General features: G+C 42.1%; 2 protein-coding genes across 2 annotated transcripts in view; both read left to right on the top strand.

Annotated features, from left to right (window-relative positions):
• The first annotated feature begins 6,034 nt into the window (after positions 1-6,034).
• LOC104938450 (uncharacterized) overlaps positions 6,035-20,000 on the top strand; it is a 14,056-nt gene continuing 90 nt past the window's right edge. Inside the window, exons 1-7 of the mRNA XM_010754844.3 lie at positions 6,035-6,451; positions 7,861-8,199; positions 8,517-8,630; positions 18,368-18,489; positions 18,718-18,901; positions 18,974-19,119; positions 19,375-20,000. The exon at positions 19,375-20,000 is cut by the window's right edge and continues 90 nt beyond it. Of these exons, the coding sequence (XP_010753146.3) occupies positions 6,178-6,451; positions 7,861-8,199; positions 8,517-8,630; positions 18,368-18,489; positions 18,718-18,901; positions 18,974-19,119; positions 19,375-19,560 (1,365 nt within the window). The 5' untranslated portion in view covers positions 6,035-6,177 and the 3' untranslated portion in view covers positions 19,561-20,000. The remainder of the gene's footprint in view (positions 6,452-7,860; positions 8,200-8,516; positions 8,631-18,367; positions 18,490-18,717; positions 18,902-18,973; positions 19,120-19,374) is intronic.
• On the top strand, positions 10,986-17,131 carry fga (fibrinogen alpha chain). Its single transcript, XM_010754843.3, has 8 exons — positions 10,986-11,144; positions 11,757-11,861; positions 11,977-12,160; positions 12,396-12,541; positions 13,069-13,167; positions 14,252-14,419; positions 15,037-15,646; positions 16,096-17,131. Exons 1-8 carry the CDS (start codon positions 11,016-11,018, stop codon positions 16,803-16,805), a joined length of 2,151 nt encoding a protein of 716 aa, XP_010753145.3. The 5' UTR covers positions 10,986-11,015; the 3' UTR covers positions 16,806-17,131.

Here is a 20,000-nt window from a genome sequence, read left to right on the forward strand (position 1 = left end):
GGTCCAAAGAATGTACGTCACACCCAAAAATCAGTCAGCCTCGGCAAAAGATAATCCTCCCCAAAGAAAAAGAAATCGTCTGCCAAAGAAGCCTCATCCTCAATCTATGCTTCATGACTGTCATGGGAACTGCAGGAACGGGAATGACGGATGACCTTCATGACGGAAAAAACTTAAAACCTTCATGACCTTGTACAGGGGCAATTCGAATGGTCAGCTAAAATTAATAGCCCAGCAGCTAATATTGCTAAGCTAATTCATCTATTGCGAATTGCTTCTGTGCTGGGTGTGGTTTTTTTTTTGTGTTTTTTTTTTTTTGTGTGTTCTTCTGTTTTTTCTTTTTTTGTTGTTTTTTTTTTTGTTTTGTTTTTTTTGTTTTTGTGGTGTTTTCCGTGTTTTTTTGTTTTGTGTAGGTGTGTGTTTGTTTTTTTGTTGTTTTTGTCTTTTGGTTTTTTTTTTTTTTCTTTGTTCCCGGTTTTTTTGTTTTTTTTTTCTTTTGTTTTTTTTTGTGTTTCTTTCCCCAAAGACTTGTTTAGACTGTGTTTGGCAAGCGAGTGCAGCTAAAGTGTGCAGTGCACAGCAAGAATTTACTAGGCAGCGTCGAATGAGAGAACAGGGAGAATGGAGAACATTTCCCAGCAGCGTCAACACCAGAAACCAAAACCAAATCTGTGTGTCAATTAGAGAGGATGATGTTTTAGTCAAAGCCCCAGTTGGTTTGGTTTTTAATTTTACATAAGTCTCTTTAAGGCATGTGGATTTAGAGCACCAGCTCACCTCTTTTACGTTTTTACGTTTTAATCCAAACAGATCAGTGGGTTGGCTGAGGGAAGGAAATCCAGAAAATCTGAGAATCGCCCCGTGAATTCCATGTGTGCTGGTTTAGATGGATCAGGGCACTGAAACTGGGTTTATAGCACATGAAACTTTTGCTCAAACCACTTGCAATGCATAGTTCTGATTTCTTGATTCATCTCAACAGTTATTGGGCCAAAAGAACCACACTATTAAAACGATTCAAATCGTTGAATTCTCTTGAACCTTTGGCAGTTTGGCACTCAAAATACAAGTGTGGGGAGGGGGGGGAGAGAGTAGATGTGCAAAAAGAGGCTCGATATCACAATCATCATCAAACAGGAATCTAAAAGGAACAGTCTGGTTTGTTTTCAAAGTTTGCAGGATACCATGCCAAAGGGTCACGGTGTGTTAGTTAATAGTGAAGAACACCGACAAAGAAAAGGGAGGGCTGTCTGCACAATGAGACACCAAACAAAAGTTTTCATTAGACTTAGTCTTGGTTTGCCAAACGTAGGTTGGAACTGCAGGTGAACCGGCACCTCTCCCAGCACCAGTCGACTTCTTATCCACACTTTGGTCCATACTGGACTTGAATCGCCCCCCCACCCTCCGGTTCCCCAAGCCAAGTCCCTACGAACTACACCCTGAGGAAAATATGGATGGAAAAAAAAAAAAAAACAAGCGAAGAGGGAGGATTTGGCAAACCTAAAATGTCACCTGTAACAAAGGTGGGTGTCAAGCTGTATCCGATTGTTCACACATGTCCACAGAAAAAAAAAAAGACTCACCTGCTTATTGTCAGTCCGTCTCCACCAAACAACTACTTCACGGGGCTGGCCTTTTCTTTTTTTATATCTGGATTTTCGTTCCCTCTCCCAGCTGCTGAGTGCTACCCAGTGCACTGATAGCAAACAGTGACAAATCCATTGCTGTGTATGACTCAACTTCCAAACATAAACAGACAAATATCTGAGCGTGAATTCAGGGAAGCGAGTGGTGGCTGCGGTGAAAACACGGAGAGGGTCATGCTGTCTGTGGTCGACTGTAGATTGAACACATGACAAGGCAACATTAACAGATCTGTTTCAGAAACTTTTCAGAGTAAAATAAGGCTGTTTTTGACTGGAACTCCTCTACGATGGATTCACGTGAAAAGACACAGCGTGTTCGTCCTAATTATGGCATTCTGATGTTTACACGGCTGCTTAGTTCATAAAACCTTCGATGTTTTCTGGAGTGGATGGGGCTACCAGCTGGCATTTCATTGGGCAATCCTGTATTATGTGATGGTAGAATAAAGCTGAATTTTACATGGACTCATTAGTCTTTAAATCAGTTTGATCACTCGCTTGGGACTTTGTTACACCTTTTTGGGTCAGTACCAGAAACGTTATGAATGAAAGATGAGCTCACAAACAGAGACGTTTAATCACTTAGTATTCACAGTCGGTAAAACTGTGTAATGGCTCAATATTTGACCTCAATTCCTTCCACAGAAAACAGGACACACACACACACACACACACACACACACACACACACACACACACACAAAGCTTGCTTCACCCTGGTGTTCGGCAAGTGACAGGTTACATCCTCTCCTCCATCATCGAAACCCTTTTACAAGATAATGCTGCAGGAACACACACGCTGTAACATCACACACACACACACACACACACACCACACACACACACAACACACACACACACACACACACACAGAGCTAGCAGGTCAACATTTGCACACAAATGGCTTTGGTTGGTGTGTTTCGGGAACCCCAGGAGGATTCAGCCAGCTGAGTCTTCTTTGATAGAACGCGACATGTTTGCAGGGAAAAAAGTCCCAGCAGGAAACCTCTTCTGTCTTGGATCAATGTAAAGACCACACTCAAGAGCTCAGGGTCTCCCTTCTCCACCTGTCATCCTCTTTCCTCACTTTCTTTCATGGTTCTGGAAGTCAAGGTGTGTGAAATTTTAATACACAGAATTATCGCCTGTTTTACAGGTGAATCAACTAAGATACTATTGCAGTTTAAAGCTTTGGGTAGCCTGTAAATATCTTTTAGACTGCAAATCTCTCTGGGTAAATACGGACAGTGTACTCAAGTATTTGTTTTGATTAACATTACTTCTAATCAAACAGCCAATCTCTCCAGGTCCCCAGCAGCAGCTTGATCTCACTGCCTAGTCCAGCAGCAGTCAGCCCAGCTCGGCGTCTGTCTTTCAGCCTTTTATTTCACCAAGCTCTCACCAACCACTAAAAGTCAGTCCCACATTGACTCTTGTCCGGCGGCTTTTTTTTTAAAAGGTTTTAAAGATTAATTTTATATATAAAATTTGCATTTTGTACCCTTCAGAGAGTCCTGACCTGCAGATTAAAAACCACTGCTCCACTTGTTGCACCAACACGCTCATTTTAAAGGTAAATCTGCCTATTTTTACCAATAAACCATCCAAAAAATATCAAATAAGCACAAACGCTATCTTTCAGGTCTGCAGACATTTGGGCTCTGCTCCAGCAGCTCGGAGGATTAAAGACATATCTCTGTGGCCCTTTATCCTGCATGGCCGTCTGTTCCAGCTATTCTGCATCATACATGAATTAATTATACGAGAGAGAGAGAGAGAGAGAGAGAGAGCGAAAAAAATAGACTTTGAATTTGAAATGTTTGAGTGAGTTAATTGAGGCTCGCAAACGAACAACATTTGTGAAAGTCACTTCAAAGGGATTTCAAAAATGTCCATCTATAAACGAGCAAATTATCAAAGGACTCTGTGTGCGTTAGTGTGTCTGTGCTCGAGTGTGTGTCATCAGTCTTGCTCTGTTATATTAATTGTTCAGGTCTTTATCTGCTCTCAGCCTAAAGACCCTCAGGTCTTTTTTTTATTTTTTCTGAGCCTCAGAATCTATTTCAGGCTTCTTCTTTTCATCATGGACAACACGCTTCATTTAAACATGAATGTTGTGTGTTAAAGCTTCACCAGAACACATTTCTCAGTCCAAACACTCACATTTATCTTCTGTTTGCTGCACTGTTTAACTTGTGTGTCATGAAGCTGCGCTGTTTCTCTTTTAGATGATTAGAAATCATTAGTTTGAGTCAAACACTCTGGTTGTACAGCAGGCGTCAGCTAGAAAGGACAAACACATGTTCATGTGGCTCTATCTAGTGGTGTTAAGAGAGAGCTACAGACAGCAGCTGCATGTGTATGCATACTTTTTGTCTTTGCATGTCAGTGTTACACATTTGGACACTATTGTTATGTGTATATTGTTTTATCACATTACACAAATCATTTCTTAAAAAAGACTGACTTCACACATTAACCCATTTTACTTCTGTGCACTGACGTCATGCTGCTGTGACACTAAAGAAAATCTCAACATGTCTAATTTAATCTCACGTAAAAAAAAAAAAAAAACAAAGCTCAGAATAAAATATTACCAGTGTAGTTGCTATGAAAATTTCACCCACCAACTTTTTCTCATGCTTGACAACCGCCCTTTTTTACTGACGATCTGTGTTTTTCCAGTATCCGTGCCCAATTCCGGTGTTTTATATTAATTTATGTTATTTATTTATTTCACCTCAGATTTGGTTCTATTGTATTTGTTGTTATGTATTGCAAATATACTAGACTACTAATGCATGACGTTAACCTTCCCTCGAGATAGATCAAGGAGACTATGTCCGGTTTGAGAACAGTTGCGGGGAAGTCACGGAGACTAGTCCAGGTTTGTAGACAGTCTGCGGGGACTGTCACGGAGGACTAGGTCCAGGTTTAGCGTCTCGGGGACGTCAAGACAGTCGTAAGTCTGGCGGGGACGTCACGGAGACTTCGGTCCCAGGTTTTAACAACGTTCTGGGGAGTCAGGAGATCGAGGTCCAAGGTTTTAAAAAAACAGTCTGCGGGTACGTCAGGAGACTAGTCCAGGTTTTAACGTCTGCGGGACGTCACGGAGACTATGTCCAGGTTTTAGAAGTCTTGGGAGACGTCACGGAGACTACGTCAGGTTTTTAGACAGTCTGGCAGGGACGTCACGGGAGCTAGGTCCAGGTTTTAGGACAGTCCGCGGGGACGTCCACGGAGACTACGTCCAGGTTTAGACCTCTGCGGGGACTTCTCGGAGGACTACGTCCAGTGTTTTAAGGACGTCTTGATAGTCTCAGAGACTACATGCCGGTTTTAGACAGTCTGCGGGGACGTCACGGAGACTACGTCCAGGTTTTAGACAGTCTGCGGGGACGTCACGGAGACTAGGTCCAGGTTTTAGACATCTATCTATCTATCTATCTATCTATCTATCTATCTATCTATCTATCTATCTATCTATAAAATCAACTCAGTAAAATAGAAACAGACAATAAAAAACAATGAAAATATGAATAAAATCAACTCAATATCAGTGAAACAGCTGTAAAACAGTATTTCTAGTGTTCATTTAACAGAGTGAAGGTAAATCTTTAATACTAAACGCGTTTTTTCTTATTTTTGTCCCTATGCAGCTGCCGTTTCCTCGTAACTAGGCAACGCACGCAGCAGTTGGCGCCACCCCTTCTAAAAGCTCATTGGTTGACAAACCCGTCCGTCAACTAAACCGGAAGGAAAACAAACAAACGTGGCTTCCTGCAGGAGAAACAAACGTGTGTTGTGTAACGGACGAATAGAGGAACTCACTGATAACTCACTGATAACTTCTGCTCATGTTTGACACGATGGACGCACAGGAGACGTTTTATAACCCCGAGACCAAACGTGAAGAGGAGCAGCTTCATTTATTCACCTTCAGAAGTTTAAGAAGTTTAGCTCAAACTTTGTTCTGGGAGAAAGTCTGGATTAACTCCTGGTGGTAAGTCTCTGAGACTGTCACAGACTGTCTTAAACCTGGACAAGTCTCTGAGACTGTCACAGACTGTCTTAAACCTGAACAAGTCTCTGAGACTGTCTTAAACCTGGACAAGTCTCTGAGACTGTCACAGACTGTCTTAAACCTGGACAAGTCTCTGAGACTGTCACAGACTGTCTTAAACCTGGACAAGTCTCTGAGACTGTCACAGACTGTCTAAAACCTGGACAAGTCTCTGAGACTGTCACAGACTGTCTTAAACCTGGACGTAGTCTCTGTGACGTCCCCGCAGACTGTCTAAAACCTGGACGTAGTCTCTGAGACTGTCACAGACTGTCGAAAACCTGGACGTAGTCTCCCTGACGTCCCCGCAGACTGTCTAAAACCTGGACGTAGTCTCCCTGAGGTCCCCGCAGACTGTCTAAAACCTGGACGTAGTCTCCGTGACGTCCCCGCAGACTGTCGAAAACCTGGACGTAGTCTTCATCTTGATCTTTTAGGTCTGTCGTTTGACTGACTGCAGTGATCATGGCGTCCCCCAGCAGTCTGTCTCTGCTGGGCTTCAAGCAGCTGTCCATCTACCTGGTGGACTGTTTGAAGACACCAGCTGACCTGAGACCTGCTGTAAGGCCGGAGCCAGAAGCTGAGAAGCCCGCCAACATAGGAGATATCCATGTCCGCGACGAAGCAGAGAAGAGTCAGCAGGAAGCCCGACATCACCTCTGTGAGCATTGTGGGAAATCCTTCTCAAACAGCAGCAACGTCTTCAGACACCAGCGATGTCACTGCAAAGCAAAAAGAGGTAAACAGAGCGGTTCAGGGTCAACTTTATAGAAAAAGCCCATGGGTGATGGTTTGTGTAGATCATGTAAAGACATCAGTTTTAAGTTAAAGCTGCAAGCAGCGATGGTCGGGCCCTCGCACATGTGCGCACATCAAAATGTGCAAATTATTGGTCTTTATAATATTGGACTTAATAACCACAAGAAGTTTCAGACAGCTCTGAGAAGGTGCTTCCTGCCGATTACTTCTTTGAATTTTTTTATGCATCGCCACGCCCACACCGTTTCCTCAAAATTCATCATTTTGGTAACTTTTACTCAGGAAGTCTATGTGAACACTCCTACCAAGTTTGAAGTGAATTGGATACAATCCCTAGGAGGAGTTCGTTCAAACATGACTCCTTCTCAAACAGGCTGAAACACAGAAAAATGGCGATTTTCATTCTTAAATATCTCTAGTTTCATAATTCTGTGTCCAAAACTGTGACGGGGCTGTTTAAAAGAAAAATTCCAGGGGGCGCTATAGAGCGCTTTAGTCCCGCCCCCTCATTAATTATGCAGCCGAATTGTGCATAATATTGGTCTTAACAAACATAACAAGTTTCAGACAGCTCTGACAAAGTATATGATAGCTGCACAGTTTGCCCGAAATTCAGCAAAAAAGTGAATGGAATCTTGTTTTTTTTTGTTGTTTTTTTTAAAATCGGCAGCGTTGACTTTGATGCGCCGTCACGGCCACGCCCTTTGATAAAAAGTTGTGATTTTTATAACATTGTCGAGGCCTTGAGAACACACACGCCAAGTTTCAAGCACATCGGATAAAATCCCTAGGAGGAGTTCGTTCAAATGCGACCCCTGGACATGACCCAAAAACCCGAAAAGTCAAAATTTGGCAAAAATTGGACGCCATACGGTTCATTGTAGCCGGGGACACCCGGAGACTTTTTTGTGCATCTGGTCATGTTACATACTCCCACCGAGTTTCGTACATGTGTGCGAAACCGTGGCGAGGGGCACCTCCAAAAACGCACACCTAGGTGGCGCTGTGGAGGCATATGCGTACGTCCATGTGTGAGACCCCCAAAATACGTAATTTTACACCTGACAAGGGGGGGGGGTAGGCAAATTTTCTTGAGTTTTCGGGGGGGATATGGGCTGTCGAAAATGCGATTTACTTTATGGAAATCCCCTGGGTGCCTCTCTTCAGGGCACCTGAAGAGAGGGTTGACATCGCTGAAATCTGCTTCCTGTCTCTGCTTAATTTGCCAGAACGTCTCGTAATGAACCAGTGCCATTTTATTCAATGCCATTGCCAGAATTAGGCTCGTAGACCAGAAACCGACCCAACAGTACCCTGTCCTACTGAGCCTACAGATGTTTGAAGCTCTTTGAAGCGGCCTTCATTAATGAACCTATCTTTCCTCCTCAGATAACCCCTCAGTCCTCATGCAGAAGGAGCTGTCTGTCTGCCTGTTGGACCGTATGAAAGCTCCAGGACTGAACGGGCCAGTGGTCAACTTAGAAGAGGTGGACGAGCAGTCGGACTTTGAGAATCCACAGCAGATGAACCAGGAGCTCGAAGAACTGCAGCCGAGTCCCGGAAGAGCTGATGGGACGCCATTAGCGACTCAGAAAGCCGCCGTACCGAACTCCAAAGTCTCTGAGTCACTCGGAGAAGCATCTCTTTGTAATTCAGAGGAACGTCAAGAGGAAACATTCTGCAGGGACGTCGTGCAGCATGAAGCTGATGCTGTGCCTGCAGCTGGAGGTAAATGTTTTGTATAGAATTATAAATTTATGCTAGTTTGCTGTGTAACTCTCACATTTTTAGGGTCCAAGCCAACTCGGTTTTAAAGCTAGAATGAAGATAGAAGATGCTAACTGATGAAAGTGATAAAGTTATTTCCTTCTCATGTCAAAGTAGAAGATATCTGAATGAAAATGGGTTTCATGGGTACCCACGAGTCTCCTCTTTATAAATCAACTGTGCAGCTCAGTGTGGTTGGATGATTTTGGGCAGAAACTGTAAATATTAACTGTATTAATTATATATTTCGTCTTTCTTCCATGTCCACGACAAAACAGAAAAGAACCAGCAGGAAGGTGCGGCCACAGCCCGACATCCCCGCTGTGAGCAGTCATTTACAAAGAGGAGCAACGTCTTCAGACACCAGCGGCGTCACTGCAAAGCAAAAAGAGGTAAACAGACAAAGCAGGAGACCTATTTATGCCACAAATGCAGCACGACGTTCAGGACTAAACGGTATTTTAGACTGCACGTGTGCATCCGCATAGAGAACAGTGAAAATCTCAAGGGAGCAGAGATTTCAGAAGAGGCTCCGAGGAGAGAGAGACGTCATGCCTGCGACCAATGCGATAAGCGATTCTACTCTTTCCCAATCCTCCAACAGCACCTCCTCACCCACACGGGAGAGAAGTCCTACAGCTGCGAGGTGTGCGGGAAGCAGTTTGGAAGAAAGGGCACCTTGAAGTCGCACATGCTGATCCACACGGGAGAGAAGTCTTACAGCTGCGAGGTCTGCGGGAAGCAGTTTGGAAGAGAGGGCACCTTGAAGTCGCACATGCTGATCCACACGGGGGAGAAGCCATTTACGTGCGAGCAGTGTGGCAAGACTTGCGCCAGGAGGGGAGACCTCAATATCCACATGCTCAGTCACTCCGAGGAGAGACCGTACGGCTGCAGCCGGTGTCCGAAACGCTTCAAGCAGAGGACGAAACTGAATCAGCACGAGCGGCTTCACACGGGGGATGAGCCGTACCTGTGCAACTTTTGTCCGAAGCAGTTTAGAGTCCAGGAACTTTTGGCAGCGCACCTGTACACTCACTCAGAGGAGAGACCATTCAAGTGCACTGTGTGCCCGGAGGCCTTCAACAACGAGAGCGACTTAAAGAAGCACCAAATGATACACAAACCGCACAGCTGCTCGCACTGCGGCAAGAGCTTCCAGCTGCTGCAGCACCTCGCCAGCCACGAGTGTGACCACGTGGGGGAGAAACCGTACAAGTGCGACAAGGGCGAGAAAAGTTGCACCGAGTTAAAGGCTCTGAGAGTCCACCCGTCCATAGAGAAACCAGCACACTGCCTCCGGTGCAGGAAGAGCTTTGTCGAGCTCGCTGGTCACAAGTGTTGTGAGGTGCCGGAGAAACGGCACAGCTGTGCCCAGTGCGGCAAACGCTTCTCCCAGGCCGGGAACCTGAAGAAACACCAGCTGGTCCACACGGGGGAGAAACCCTACTGCTGTAAAGAGTGCGGGAAGCAGTTCAACGACAAGAGTAACCTCACCAGACACATGTGCACTCACACAGACGAGAAGCCGTTTGAGTGTCCGGCCTGTAAGAAGCGCTTCAGGCTCCCGCACCACCTCACGAGCCACCGACTGACACACGGCGACACAGATTAGAGAATCTGGAGATTTGTGTTGGAAGTAGCATCAGATGCAGAAGGTAGAGACAATAACATGGCCCTATGGTAGATAAAACATCATGAAGTGCCTTCTAAACGGATCCAGTGTGCTTCTGTAGGACGGTATGATGATCTGCTTCCTGCCTGATAATTGGTGGTGGGACAATGTAAAAGTATGGATTTCATATTAAATACTGGGAACAAACTAAATAAAATACCACAAACAGTTTTACTTCTCCGTCCCAGTATTTGCACTCAGAGTGACTGATGGTGAGTTGTACATGATCGGTGATTCTTCCAGTAGGTGGCGACATTGCTCAACCAACTCCAGCTCAGCACATCTAAACTGTCCAAGGTCCCATAGTCCTCACAAGGTTGCTATGATTGAACTGGAAATGACTCACACGGTGATGATTTGATGTTTGTCTGGGTTTAGTTCAGTCGTCATGGTAATAATAGTTTGTTTCTCACTGCTGCTCCACAGCCAAAAGAACAAAACAATATATATTTATTTATGATGATGATGATTTTTTAAAAAATATGTTTATGTTAAGCATAAATTCTGGACTGAAAATTATCAGGTCAACGTTACATTTTACGTAGATATGATGTAAAGATCATGTCAACCCAAAACTGGAGCCAGGAGGCGGCTAGTTTAACACTAATTTGGCACATCACCCCACATATCGTGTCATTTCTTTACTTCATTTTGTACAGATTAAAACACAGAACCAAGTCTACATGAGATGCTAAGCTAACTGTCTTCAGTTTAAATCAGAGTATTTCATTTGATGTTGAATTGTTCCTTTACTTGTTTAATTTGAATTAAAAAACATGAAAACTGTTACCAAACATATTCAAACAACAAAAATCATTTTGTGTTTGACTTGTCATCGTTTGAGTAATTACTGGCTCATAACTGTTACTGTCAGCTGTTTGTCACTGTTTGCTTTGAGAAAACAAACTGGGTCAAATACCAGTAAATCCTGTAGCCACTGAACTGGAGTGTGTGGGTGTGTTATCACAGCAGAGACACACACACAGGACAACAAACAAACCTCACGGCATCCAACAGCCGGGGGTTACACAACTTCAACCTGACCTGAGCACACTTTTCCTGATGAGTCACGGGTTTGTCAGACTGAGCTGGGAGGCTTCAAATGATCGGCGGCTGCGTTCGAGCGGCATTCAGCAGCAAGACTTCACACAGAGGAAGAACGACAGCAACCAAGATGGAGCGACTGAATTTACTCGTCTGCCTCCTTTTGATAGGTGTAGCTTCAAGTATGGTGAGTTTTTCCAGGTTTCTTATATAGAATTATATAATAATATATCATTTTTGTCATGTTGCTTTGCCGTACTGAGCTGATTGGTTTAATATTGGTACCTAACGCAGTGTTGGAGACTAATGAAAAAACTAGAGAAAGATTAGAGGCTAGAAAATAAACTAGCAGTTTAATGAGCAGTGTAATTTACCTGTATTAATATTCCCATTTTCCAAGTAGTTAATTAACCTTTTTTTTTTTTGCTGTTTTTTGTTTTTTGTAATTTAAAGTTTCCATTCTTGGCACTTTTACATAAATGATTCAGGTGTCACTAAAAAGAGTGGCAGCTTTTGACTTTTGTTTGAAACTTGTATCAGGTTTATGGCATCAATTTGAACTTTGATCTACTTTTAAATAATTAAGTAAACTAAACTGTAGTGAAACTGTTTTTAAAAGAGGTTTTTCGCGGCTAAAAATATCATTTATTGTACTATTTATTTAGTTTTACTCTCTCAAAAACATCATAATTTTTCATGGTTTAATATATTTATTATGAAATATATTTTTCTGTTTGTGCCTCTAAAAGCACTTCTTCATTCCGCCTTGAACATTTTTAATCTCTCTGTCATTTTCCAGGCTAATATGCTGGACCCCAGAGGAGCTCGTCCGGTCGAACACGGCACCAGAGATGAAAAATGTGCTACTGAGAAGGAATGGCCTTTCTGTACAAGCGATCAATGGGTACAGCTGCTTTCTCAATGTGTCACTTTCTTATTGCAGAAATTTACCAAAACTCAAATTATAGCCTCGTGATTTCTTTCTTGGACCTCACCGTCTCTCCTCTCTCCTTCATCAGGGCCCCAAATGTCCGTCAGGCTGCAGGATTCAGGGTCTGATGGATAAATACGACCACGGTCTGCTGAAGAGGGTCGAGAAGATCCGCAGCCTCCTGGATCAGTACAAGGGCAAGCACCGATCTGCCGACCTGGTGTCCAAACAGACCTACGACTACCTGAAGGAAAAACTCACCATCGACAGTGGTTAGTGCGTTCAACTTCAACTTAAATCTTTGGACAGTATATATGCTGTAAACTCTCAGATAAAAGGTCAGGTCTCACCAGGTGGGTGAGTGGATGTGAAGTTACCTGTACCTACCTTCAAGGAAACAAAATGTTTTCTACATCTTGAAAGTCTAAATGTTGCCACGAAAAAAATATGAGCAAAGTATCAGTCAGTCTGCATGCCTGTGTATCATGTTGTCAATTAATTCACCAGGTTATGACAACAACTACTACGACTTGGCTCAGAGGCTGCGTCAGAGAATCACAGACATGAAGATCAGGATCGACAGGCAGCTGAGAACCCTGGCCGCCCTGAAGGATCGAGTCAAGGACCAGGTGGCCGATATGCAGAAGCTGGAGGTACGCAGAAGCATGAAACAAAGACAAAAATACATTTCTTTATATTTAGGAGTCTTTTAAATAAAAACTGTAACAAACTACAAAAGTTAAGCTAGCTTGCAAACAGATCAAAAGGCCATAATACCTTAATTTAAGATCATTTAAGGTTGGTTATTTGAACCAAAAACAGCAATAACTAATAACTAGATCATTAAAAATCTCCAACAAAATCAGTTGTTCTAGCCCATTTTAATTTGTTTGAGAAAATAAACTTTATTTTGACCATTTGTAGTAGACTGCAGCATATGAACATTCAGTGTAAATCAATATAATGAATATATTTACAGTTTGATTCATTTGAATATGTAATTTAAAGGTGTTTTAAACTCACGATATCACATGATTTTCACTGGAGCGAATAGCTGAGATCTGCTAAGTTAGTTAACTTTAGCATCATTATAGTTCAGTTTTGTAGAATGATTGTTTATGAACTTAAGTAAATTTGCTGAGCAGGAAGCACATTTCAAACTCTTTGTCTCTTTTTTTAGGTGGATATCGATATTAAGCTGCGTTCCTGCAAAGGATCCTGTGAAGGTTACGCCGAGTACAGCATTGACCAGAGCAGCTACTTGGAACTGGACAAACAGGTAAAGATCGAACCCCGAACTCCAACCCAGAGTCCAGATTTAGAATTTAAAAGTCAAACACTAATATCTATGGCTGCTACAACTACTACAAAATCTAACTGTCTCATATGTGTCCATTTAAAATATCAAGAGTTACTACACGTAATGTACAGTCACGTTAATGCAATGATTCTGTGAGAAATAATCGATTTTCATATACAGTGGACAAACAAACTGGAAGTTTTGATTCTTGGTTTGTTTGGTCAGGAAAAAAAAATGTGCCTCAAAGCCATTTAAAACTATTTGTCACATTAAAATGCTTGAAGATTGAGAATTACTTGATTTAAGATAATTCAAGGAACCTATGGCTAAAGTTATTAAATTAAAGATTTTTATTTCAAAGAGTGTACAGTAACAAGCACCAGTAGGTAGACATGCAAATATCATAGTACACTTTGTATCCTCAACCCTTCACTCTCCCCTCCAAAATAAATACTTTATTAAAACAAACCAACCAAAAAGTGTAGCACAACAAACTAACAAACAAGGAAAGAACATATGATATATGTACACCTGTACCTTGCACCAGTACAAGAAACTTCAGCAAATAAAAACAGCATCAGAGTTGTAAGTAACGGTAACTCTTCTTACATATATTAAAGACTCTGGTTCAGAGGTACATTCATTATGGATCTCCTCTCAAAACATCTTCGTTAACCAAAGATCTTGAAAAATATGTCGAAGGTTATGGTTTTCTGAAGTTATTCTCTCTAATGGTAAAAATTCTGATAATTGTTTCAGGAGCAACTTAAAAGTTGGAGGAGAGTCATACTCCAAAAATGGAAACATCCATTTCTTTGCGAAATATGTTAAAGTAATTGAAATTCAGCTGTTTTTTAATCAAATTCTACCTCTAGGACAAATTGTGTAAAACAACAAAACAGATAAACATTCAACTCTAATCCTGATGTGTAATTACAGTTGAAGGACTGCATTTGGCCTCCCCAGGGGTGTTTCAACCCAACTACATGCAATGAAAATACAAACATTTAAAGGAATTAGTTCAACATGCATTTTGCACTTTCTCTGTCCATCCATTTCCCAGGTTAACCAGCTGGACTCCCAGTCGGCTCAGGCCATCGAGTCTGTGGGGACGCTGTACGTGATGAAGAGCAAGACACTGCAGGACTCTCATGCTGTCGACGGCATTTTCAAGTCCAAGGTCATCGCAACCGGAGCCGCAGCACAGGAAGTTCAAGACATATTCCCTGAGGTGAGGGACACGTTATGTTGGTTTAACAATTCATAGCAAATAAATCATGAAGGTTTCATGATTCATGAAAGACCAAAAACAAAAAGTTTAAAAACACTTTACATCACAGATATCGAGTTTAATTCTTTAAAAAAAGTCTTTTTCTAAAACAGTTGAATCCTGTAGTTTTTAACAAACTGCTGAAAGTTTTTTATTTGTTGGGGACTACTTTTAGCTGTGGATGAATCGAGTATTCAGTGAAACACCGTTACACAGATATCAGGGCACAGTCAACCATACGCACACGTGAATGAATTAATGAATTAAAGTTTGTTAAATTTGTGTCCTAAAAATTACAAATAAATGGTTAAATACGTGTATGGCCATAAAGAACAGATATGAACTGTAATTTTTATGTAACGTAAGAAAGCAGAAAAAAAACTGAATGTACAAAAATGAGAAATAACTTAATAAAATAATTTGTTATTAATAGCATAAAACATAAAATATTATGTTACTATATTAATATTAACAATTTGGTTGTTAATTTACAGATAACATTTGTAATTTTAGTTTTGTATACAACAGAAAATTATTTAAAAAATATATTTTACATGAATCTACTTCTTCTTTCTCAGGTGAAGACGGTACAATTCGTCCTCGAGCACGAAGGCTCCAGCTCGTTCCCAGCAACCATCTCCAAGGAACCAGGTACTTCCTACACTTCATCTACATCCTCAGTCCTTCAACCATCAACATCCTCCTCGACTTCCTCCTCTTCCTCCTCTTCCTCCTCAACCTCCTCCTCCACGTCGTCAAAATCCATCACTGAGTTAGGAGGCAACACCGATTTGTTTAATCTAGGTGGAGGGTTTGAATCCCTCAGCCAGCCTAGTACAAGCTTTGTGTCCACTCACACCATCACCTGCACCAAGAAGATCACTATCATGACACCGGATGGGCCAGAGGAAAGGGTGGAGCAGATGTCAGGCTCAGAGTGCCAGAACCAATTCTTCCCCAGCCTCGGCCAGGGCTCCTCTTCCTCCTCCTCTTCCTCTTTTACTAAGACCACCTACACCAGTGACACTAAAGGAAGCCTCTTTGGAGATACCAAAGGGTTCGGGGATCCATTCAGCTCTGACCTTGGCAGATTCACGGCGACCGATGCAGACGATGACCTTCCTGATATCCACGCCCGGAGTGTGAAGACTGCGCGTGTCGAGCGGCAGGCCGATTATATAGGACAAGGTACCAAAACATCAGACCTGGAGTAAAATCTTCAAAGGCCAGAACGGCACATTCAGCTAGACAGCATGCTTTAGCATCAGCTAGCTTGTAGCTAGCCCTATGTACCAAAATGTTGAAGTGAACATAGTAATTGTCATTGTTTATTACAAGAGCTTAAATATTTTTCACTTTCCTGGTGATGTATGTGGTTGTCACTGAGGAATTCTGGGTCATTGTGTAATTAAAGAAACAATGTAAATTAAAGGTAACTTTTCTGTCTTCAAAACAACTGGATATGAATTCTTAACAAGTGTTTTGCAAAGTGAGGTACTCAGGTTGTGATGCAAAGAAAAATCCTGCTGACTCCGGGGTTAATTCATCAAATATCACTGCAGTAAAATTCAGCTAGCCGAGCCAAATCCCGTCCAAGCTAACTCGCGGTCTTGCGGTGTGCCCCTCTCTTTTTGCAGATTGCATTGAAGCCAATCGGAACCACCTGAAAGGGGAAACGAACGGACTGTTTAAGATCAGACCCGGCAGCACAGGCTCCACAGATGTAGTGGAGGTTTACTGCCACCAGGAGGGTCTAATGGGTGGGTGGTTGTTAGTCCAGCAAAGAGAGAGTGGCGTGCTCAGCTTCAACCGCTCCTGGGCCGAGTATCGCAATGGGTTTGGTTCAGTCGACGCAAAAGGCAAGGGGGAGTTCTGGATAGGCAACCAGAACCTCCACTTGTTGACTAATCAGGGTGAAACTATGCTAAAAGTGGAGCTGGAGGATTGGGAAGGGGGTGTAGCCCGTGCTGAGTACATGATCAGGGTAGGTTCAGAGGAGGAAGGGTACCCACTGCATGTGTCCGGGTATAACGGGGATGCCGGGGACGCTCTGGTGGTGCCTCAGTCTGATATGGCATCTTACCTGTCCCACAACAGGATGAAATTCAGCACCTTTGACAAGGACAATGACAAGTGGGAGGAGAATTGTGCAGAGCTGTTCGGGGGTGGGTGGTGGTACAACAACTGCCAGTCAGCTAACTTGAATGGGATTTATTATAAAGGCACATACGACGTGGAGAAAAACACGCCGTACGAGGTTGCAAATGGAGTCGTGTGGGGGACGTTTAAACCGCAAAATTACAGCCTGAAAACAGTTCGGATGTTCATTCGAGGCATTGCTTTTTAACAGGGCATGACCAAAAAACATAAAAATTACTTTTCTACACATTTCTGTATTTAAAGTCTAAAAAAATCACCAAATCGAAGGTGGTTTCAGACCTTTAGACCGTTGATCTGTTCGTGAATCATTCCCAGATTGCAAAATCAAGTCAAACAGTGTTAGCGTGCCGCCATGGGTATTTGTGTTGATTCTTCTTTGTTTGTCAGCAGTCTGTGTAAATGCCATTGACCTGTTTGTTAGCATGAACTGACCAATGTTCTCCCTGTTGTGTAACTCTGTACAGAGCAATGACCGAACTCTGCTCAGTCAATAAAGAGTCAATGTTCACTTCAGCCACTGTGGTCTGTGGTGTTATTTCAATCTGAATAATTAAAAAACTCATGTTATACATTTCCTTCGAGGCTCAGGGGAAAAAGGTCCGTAACAGGGTTAAATTCAATCTTTTAAAGTTTAGGTTCATTCAAGATTACAAATAAAGAGAGGCGGCTAAGATGTTCATGTATTCTTACTATTTAACAATCTAAATGATTAATAGCACTACTCCATAAAGAAGTTTTTATAATTTCCAGATATTAACACAACATGACTTGCTGATTTAGGAATAGTTTATTAAAGATGTAGATGTTTGTCTTATGTACAATATTATATACATAATTGGACACAAATAAATGGTTAATTAGTCTTCAGCTCAGTCAGCACTAAAACTCATGCATGTTGTCCTCAGTCTGTCTGTGCTGAACTTCCCTTGCTGTCCGTCCTTAGGTACCTGCAACTATTTATTGTGGTTTTTAACGTGTCAGACTTGAGTTATATATCTTATACACTGCATGCTTTTTATGTCTTCTGGTTTGCATGTTTTAGTGTCTTATTTAATGCATAATCATATTAATATCACTCTTTTTGTAGATGTGTTTGTGTATTAGCATTACAAGCCTCTTTGTTGAATTCATTAATTGAAATAAGAAGAAATTAAGGAAACATTAATGTGATTTGATGTATCTGTGGAGGTGAAGCATTTGTTTGTTGTACTCTCACACAAACTATAAGATTTTCTTCTTCTTATTGTTGTTTTTTCAGTCAGGGAAAAAATAATCTGTTAGCTATTGAACCCTGTAAGTCTTTAATCTTTGAATGCTTGTATTACACACAGTGTACATACACACAGATAAAACCAGAGGACTTTAGGACCCCTGAGGGTCTGTGCGAAGGGGGTCATTAGAGGCAAATACCCACTTTAACCAGTTAATAATCGAGCTTTAGTTTTACACAAGAGGATCTTTTCACTGAGGGAAGATCAAGATTCATTAAAAAAACACATTTGGAGGGTCAAGGGTAAATTTTCAGCCCTGAACATAAAGTGGTGGATGACATTTTAGTTTGTTAAACACATTTTTTATAGTCGTTTGTGAGACTATCCAAAAATATCCACAAAAAATAAATAAATCACAATGCAAAAAAATTCACGAGATCTTAACCTGTCTGTAATCTTTATCTTTACATTATGTTTCAGTCAGAGCTCAGCTGAAGGTGAACTGATCACACTCCTGTGTTTTTTTTCTTGTCTTCAGTGTGTGCGAGGTTAATGCTGCAGAGTGAGCTTGGCCAAAAGCCGTCCAGTCACAACCAGATGTACCGGAAGCAGTGCTGTCGAGCAAAATCAGACGTCGCCCTATGCTCAGATGATGACTGGGTAAGAAACACACAAACAGCTTTACGAATGAAACTTTCAGAGTACAGAGTAGTACTTTGATATAAGGTAGTAGACACAAATGTCTGAAAAGCCTGAAAGAAAATGTGTTCTTTTGTATCCTCCTGTTGTCTTTCTATAGCTGACATCATGCATGGTAGTTCATAGTTACTGTTGCCAAGCAGGTCTTTGTCTACAAACCTGCTACAAATGTGCTTTTATTTCCTGAAGGTCTCTAAATGCCCCTCCGGCTGCAGACTCAAAGGTTTGATGTCGCAGATGGAAAGCGAAGTGGAAAGAAAAGTGAAGAAGGTGTGCAAGAAGGCAATGATGTATGAAGACGCGCTTGAGAAGTCCATGATGACGATGACAGATTTCTACAACAAGAACCGGAGAGACATAGTCGGCAGATACAGTAAGACTGACGATGACGCCGACTATTCTGGACAGAATTATGTAGTCTAATCAATATTGTATTCATCTGCAGTGTTTGAGCTGAAGTTTGCGGAAAATGCTGAACGATTGACCAAGAACTTCACGGCACTACAAAATCGATCGTCCAAGCTGTCACGGCAATTCGATGAGCTGCTTCGCAAAGCCCAGAAACAAATGGAGGAATTGTATCGGACCGAGGTGAGGCATGACTAACCGCTGATCATCTTTAAGCTCTAGTAATGAACAGTAACTGCTAATTAACAGAACTGGGCTCAAAAGCCAGACTGGCTTTGAGCTCAGCCTCTGATACCAAGAAAGAATACTGTTACTCTACCGAGGTGGTTTACAGCATTACCACCTCGGATAATAACATAACATAATAACTTTATAACAGAATCATGTATCAGTGTTGTGCTTATCGCTTATTGCTGATGCTTTGCTTACGTCCACCAGGTCGACATTGACATGAAGCTGCGAGCCTGCTATGGCTCCTGTCAGTCGGCGTTACCGTTCAGCATGGATGATCCCAGTTATCAAACGCTTCAAAGTGACATAGACCAGATGGACAAGACTCTAAAAAGGAAGGCAGCGCCTCCTGAAGACCTCCCACATATCAAGCTACAGCATGTGTGGATATAGGGCCCCCACCATCTGGAGAGTACAAGACCATCCTCATAGTCCAGAGAGAACTGTTGACCCAGTTTGAGGACATCGAACAGCATCAGATAGTTCTGGAGGATCTGCTTTAGGAGTCTTCAGTTGTGGGGGCTCTCTGTCCTACAGAACTGGAATGACAGGATGCAAAGAAGAGAAGAGTGGACATTTTATTTTCTATTCAACAGCACTGGGCTCTGTTACACATCTTCTGTATTTACTAAAACCTGAGATGTAGTTAGGCCATATTCACACCAAATCTTGTGTTCTGTCCAAAACTGAGGGGGTAGTATGTTTTTGCAGCAACTTATTTATTTGTAAATAAGATTCAACTTATTTGTAACACGGATGCAATGAGAGCACACTGCTCTGTTTCATTTTTTAGTCACTGTCAGAAGAGTGACTTTCAGCACACTGTACAGTCG

Source organism: Larimichthys crocea, chromosome XIV, assembly GCF_000972845.2.
Source record: "Larimichthys crocea isolate SSNF chromosome XIV, L_crocea_2.0, whole genome shotgun sequence".
Classification (NCBI taxonomy): Eukaryota; Metazoa; Chordata; class Actinopteri; family Sciaenidae; genus Larimichthys; species Larimichthys crocea.

Bases quoted from the DNA above. Each gene is read 5' to 3' on its own strand.
- fga (XM_010754843.3), top strand. From the start codon at position 11,016: ATGATCGGCGGCTGCGTTCGAGCGGCATTCAGCAGCAAGACTTCACAC. The intron at 13,168-14,251 runs GTAAAGATCGAA...TCCATTTCCCAG, and splicing joins ACTTGGAACTGGACAAACAG to GTTAACCAGCTGGACTCCCA. The intron at 15,647-16,095 runs GTACCAAAACAT...CTCTTTTTGCAG, and splicing joins GGCCGATTATATAGGACAAG to ATTGCATTGAAGCCAATCGG.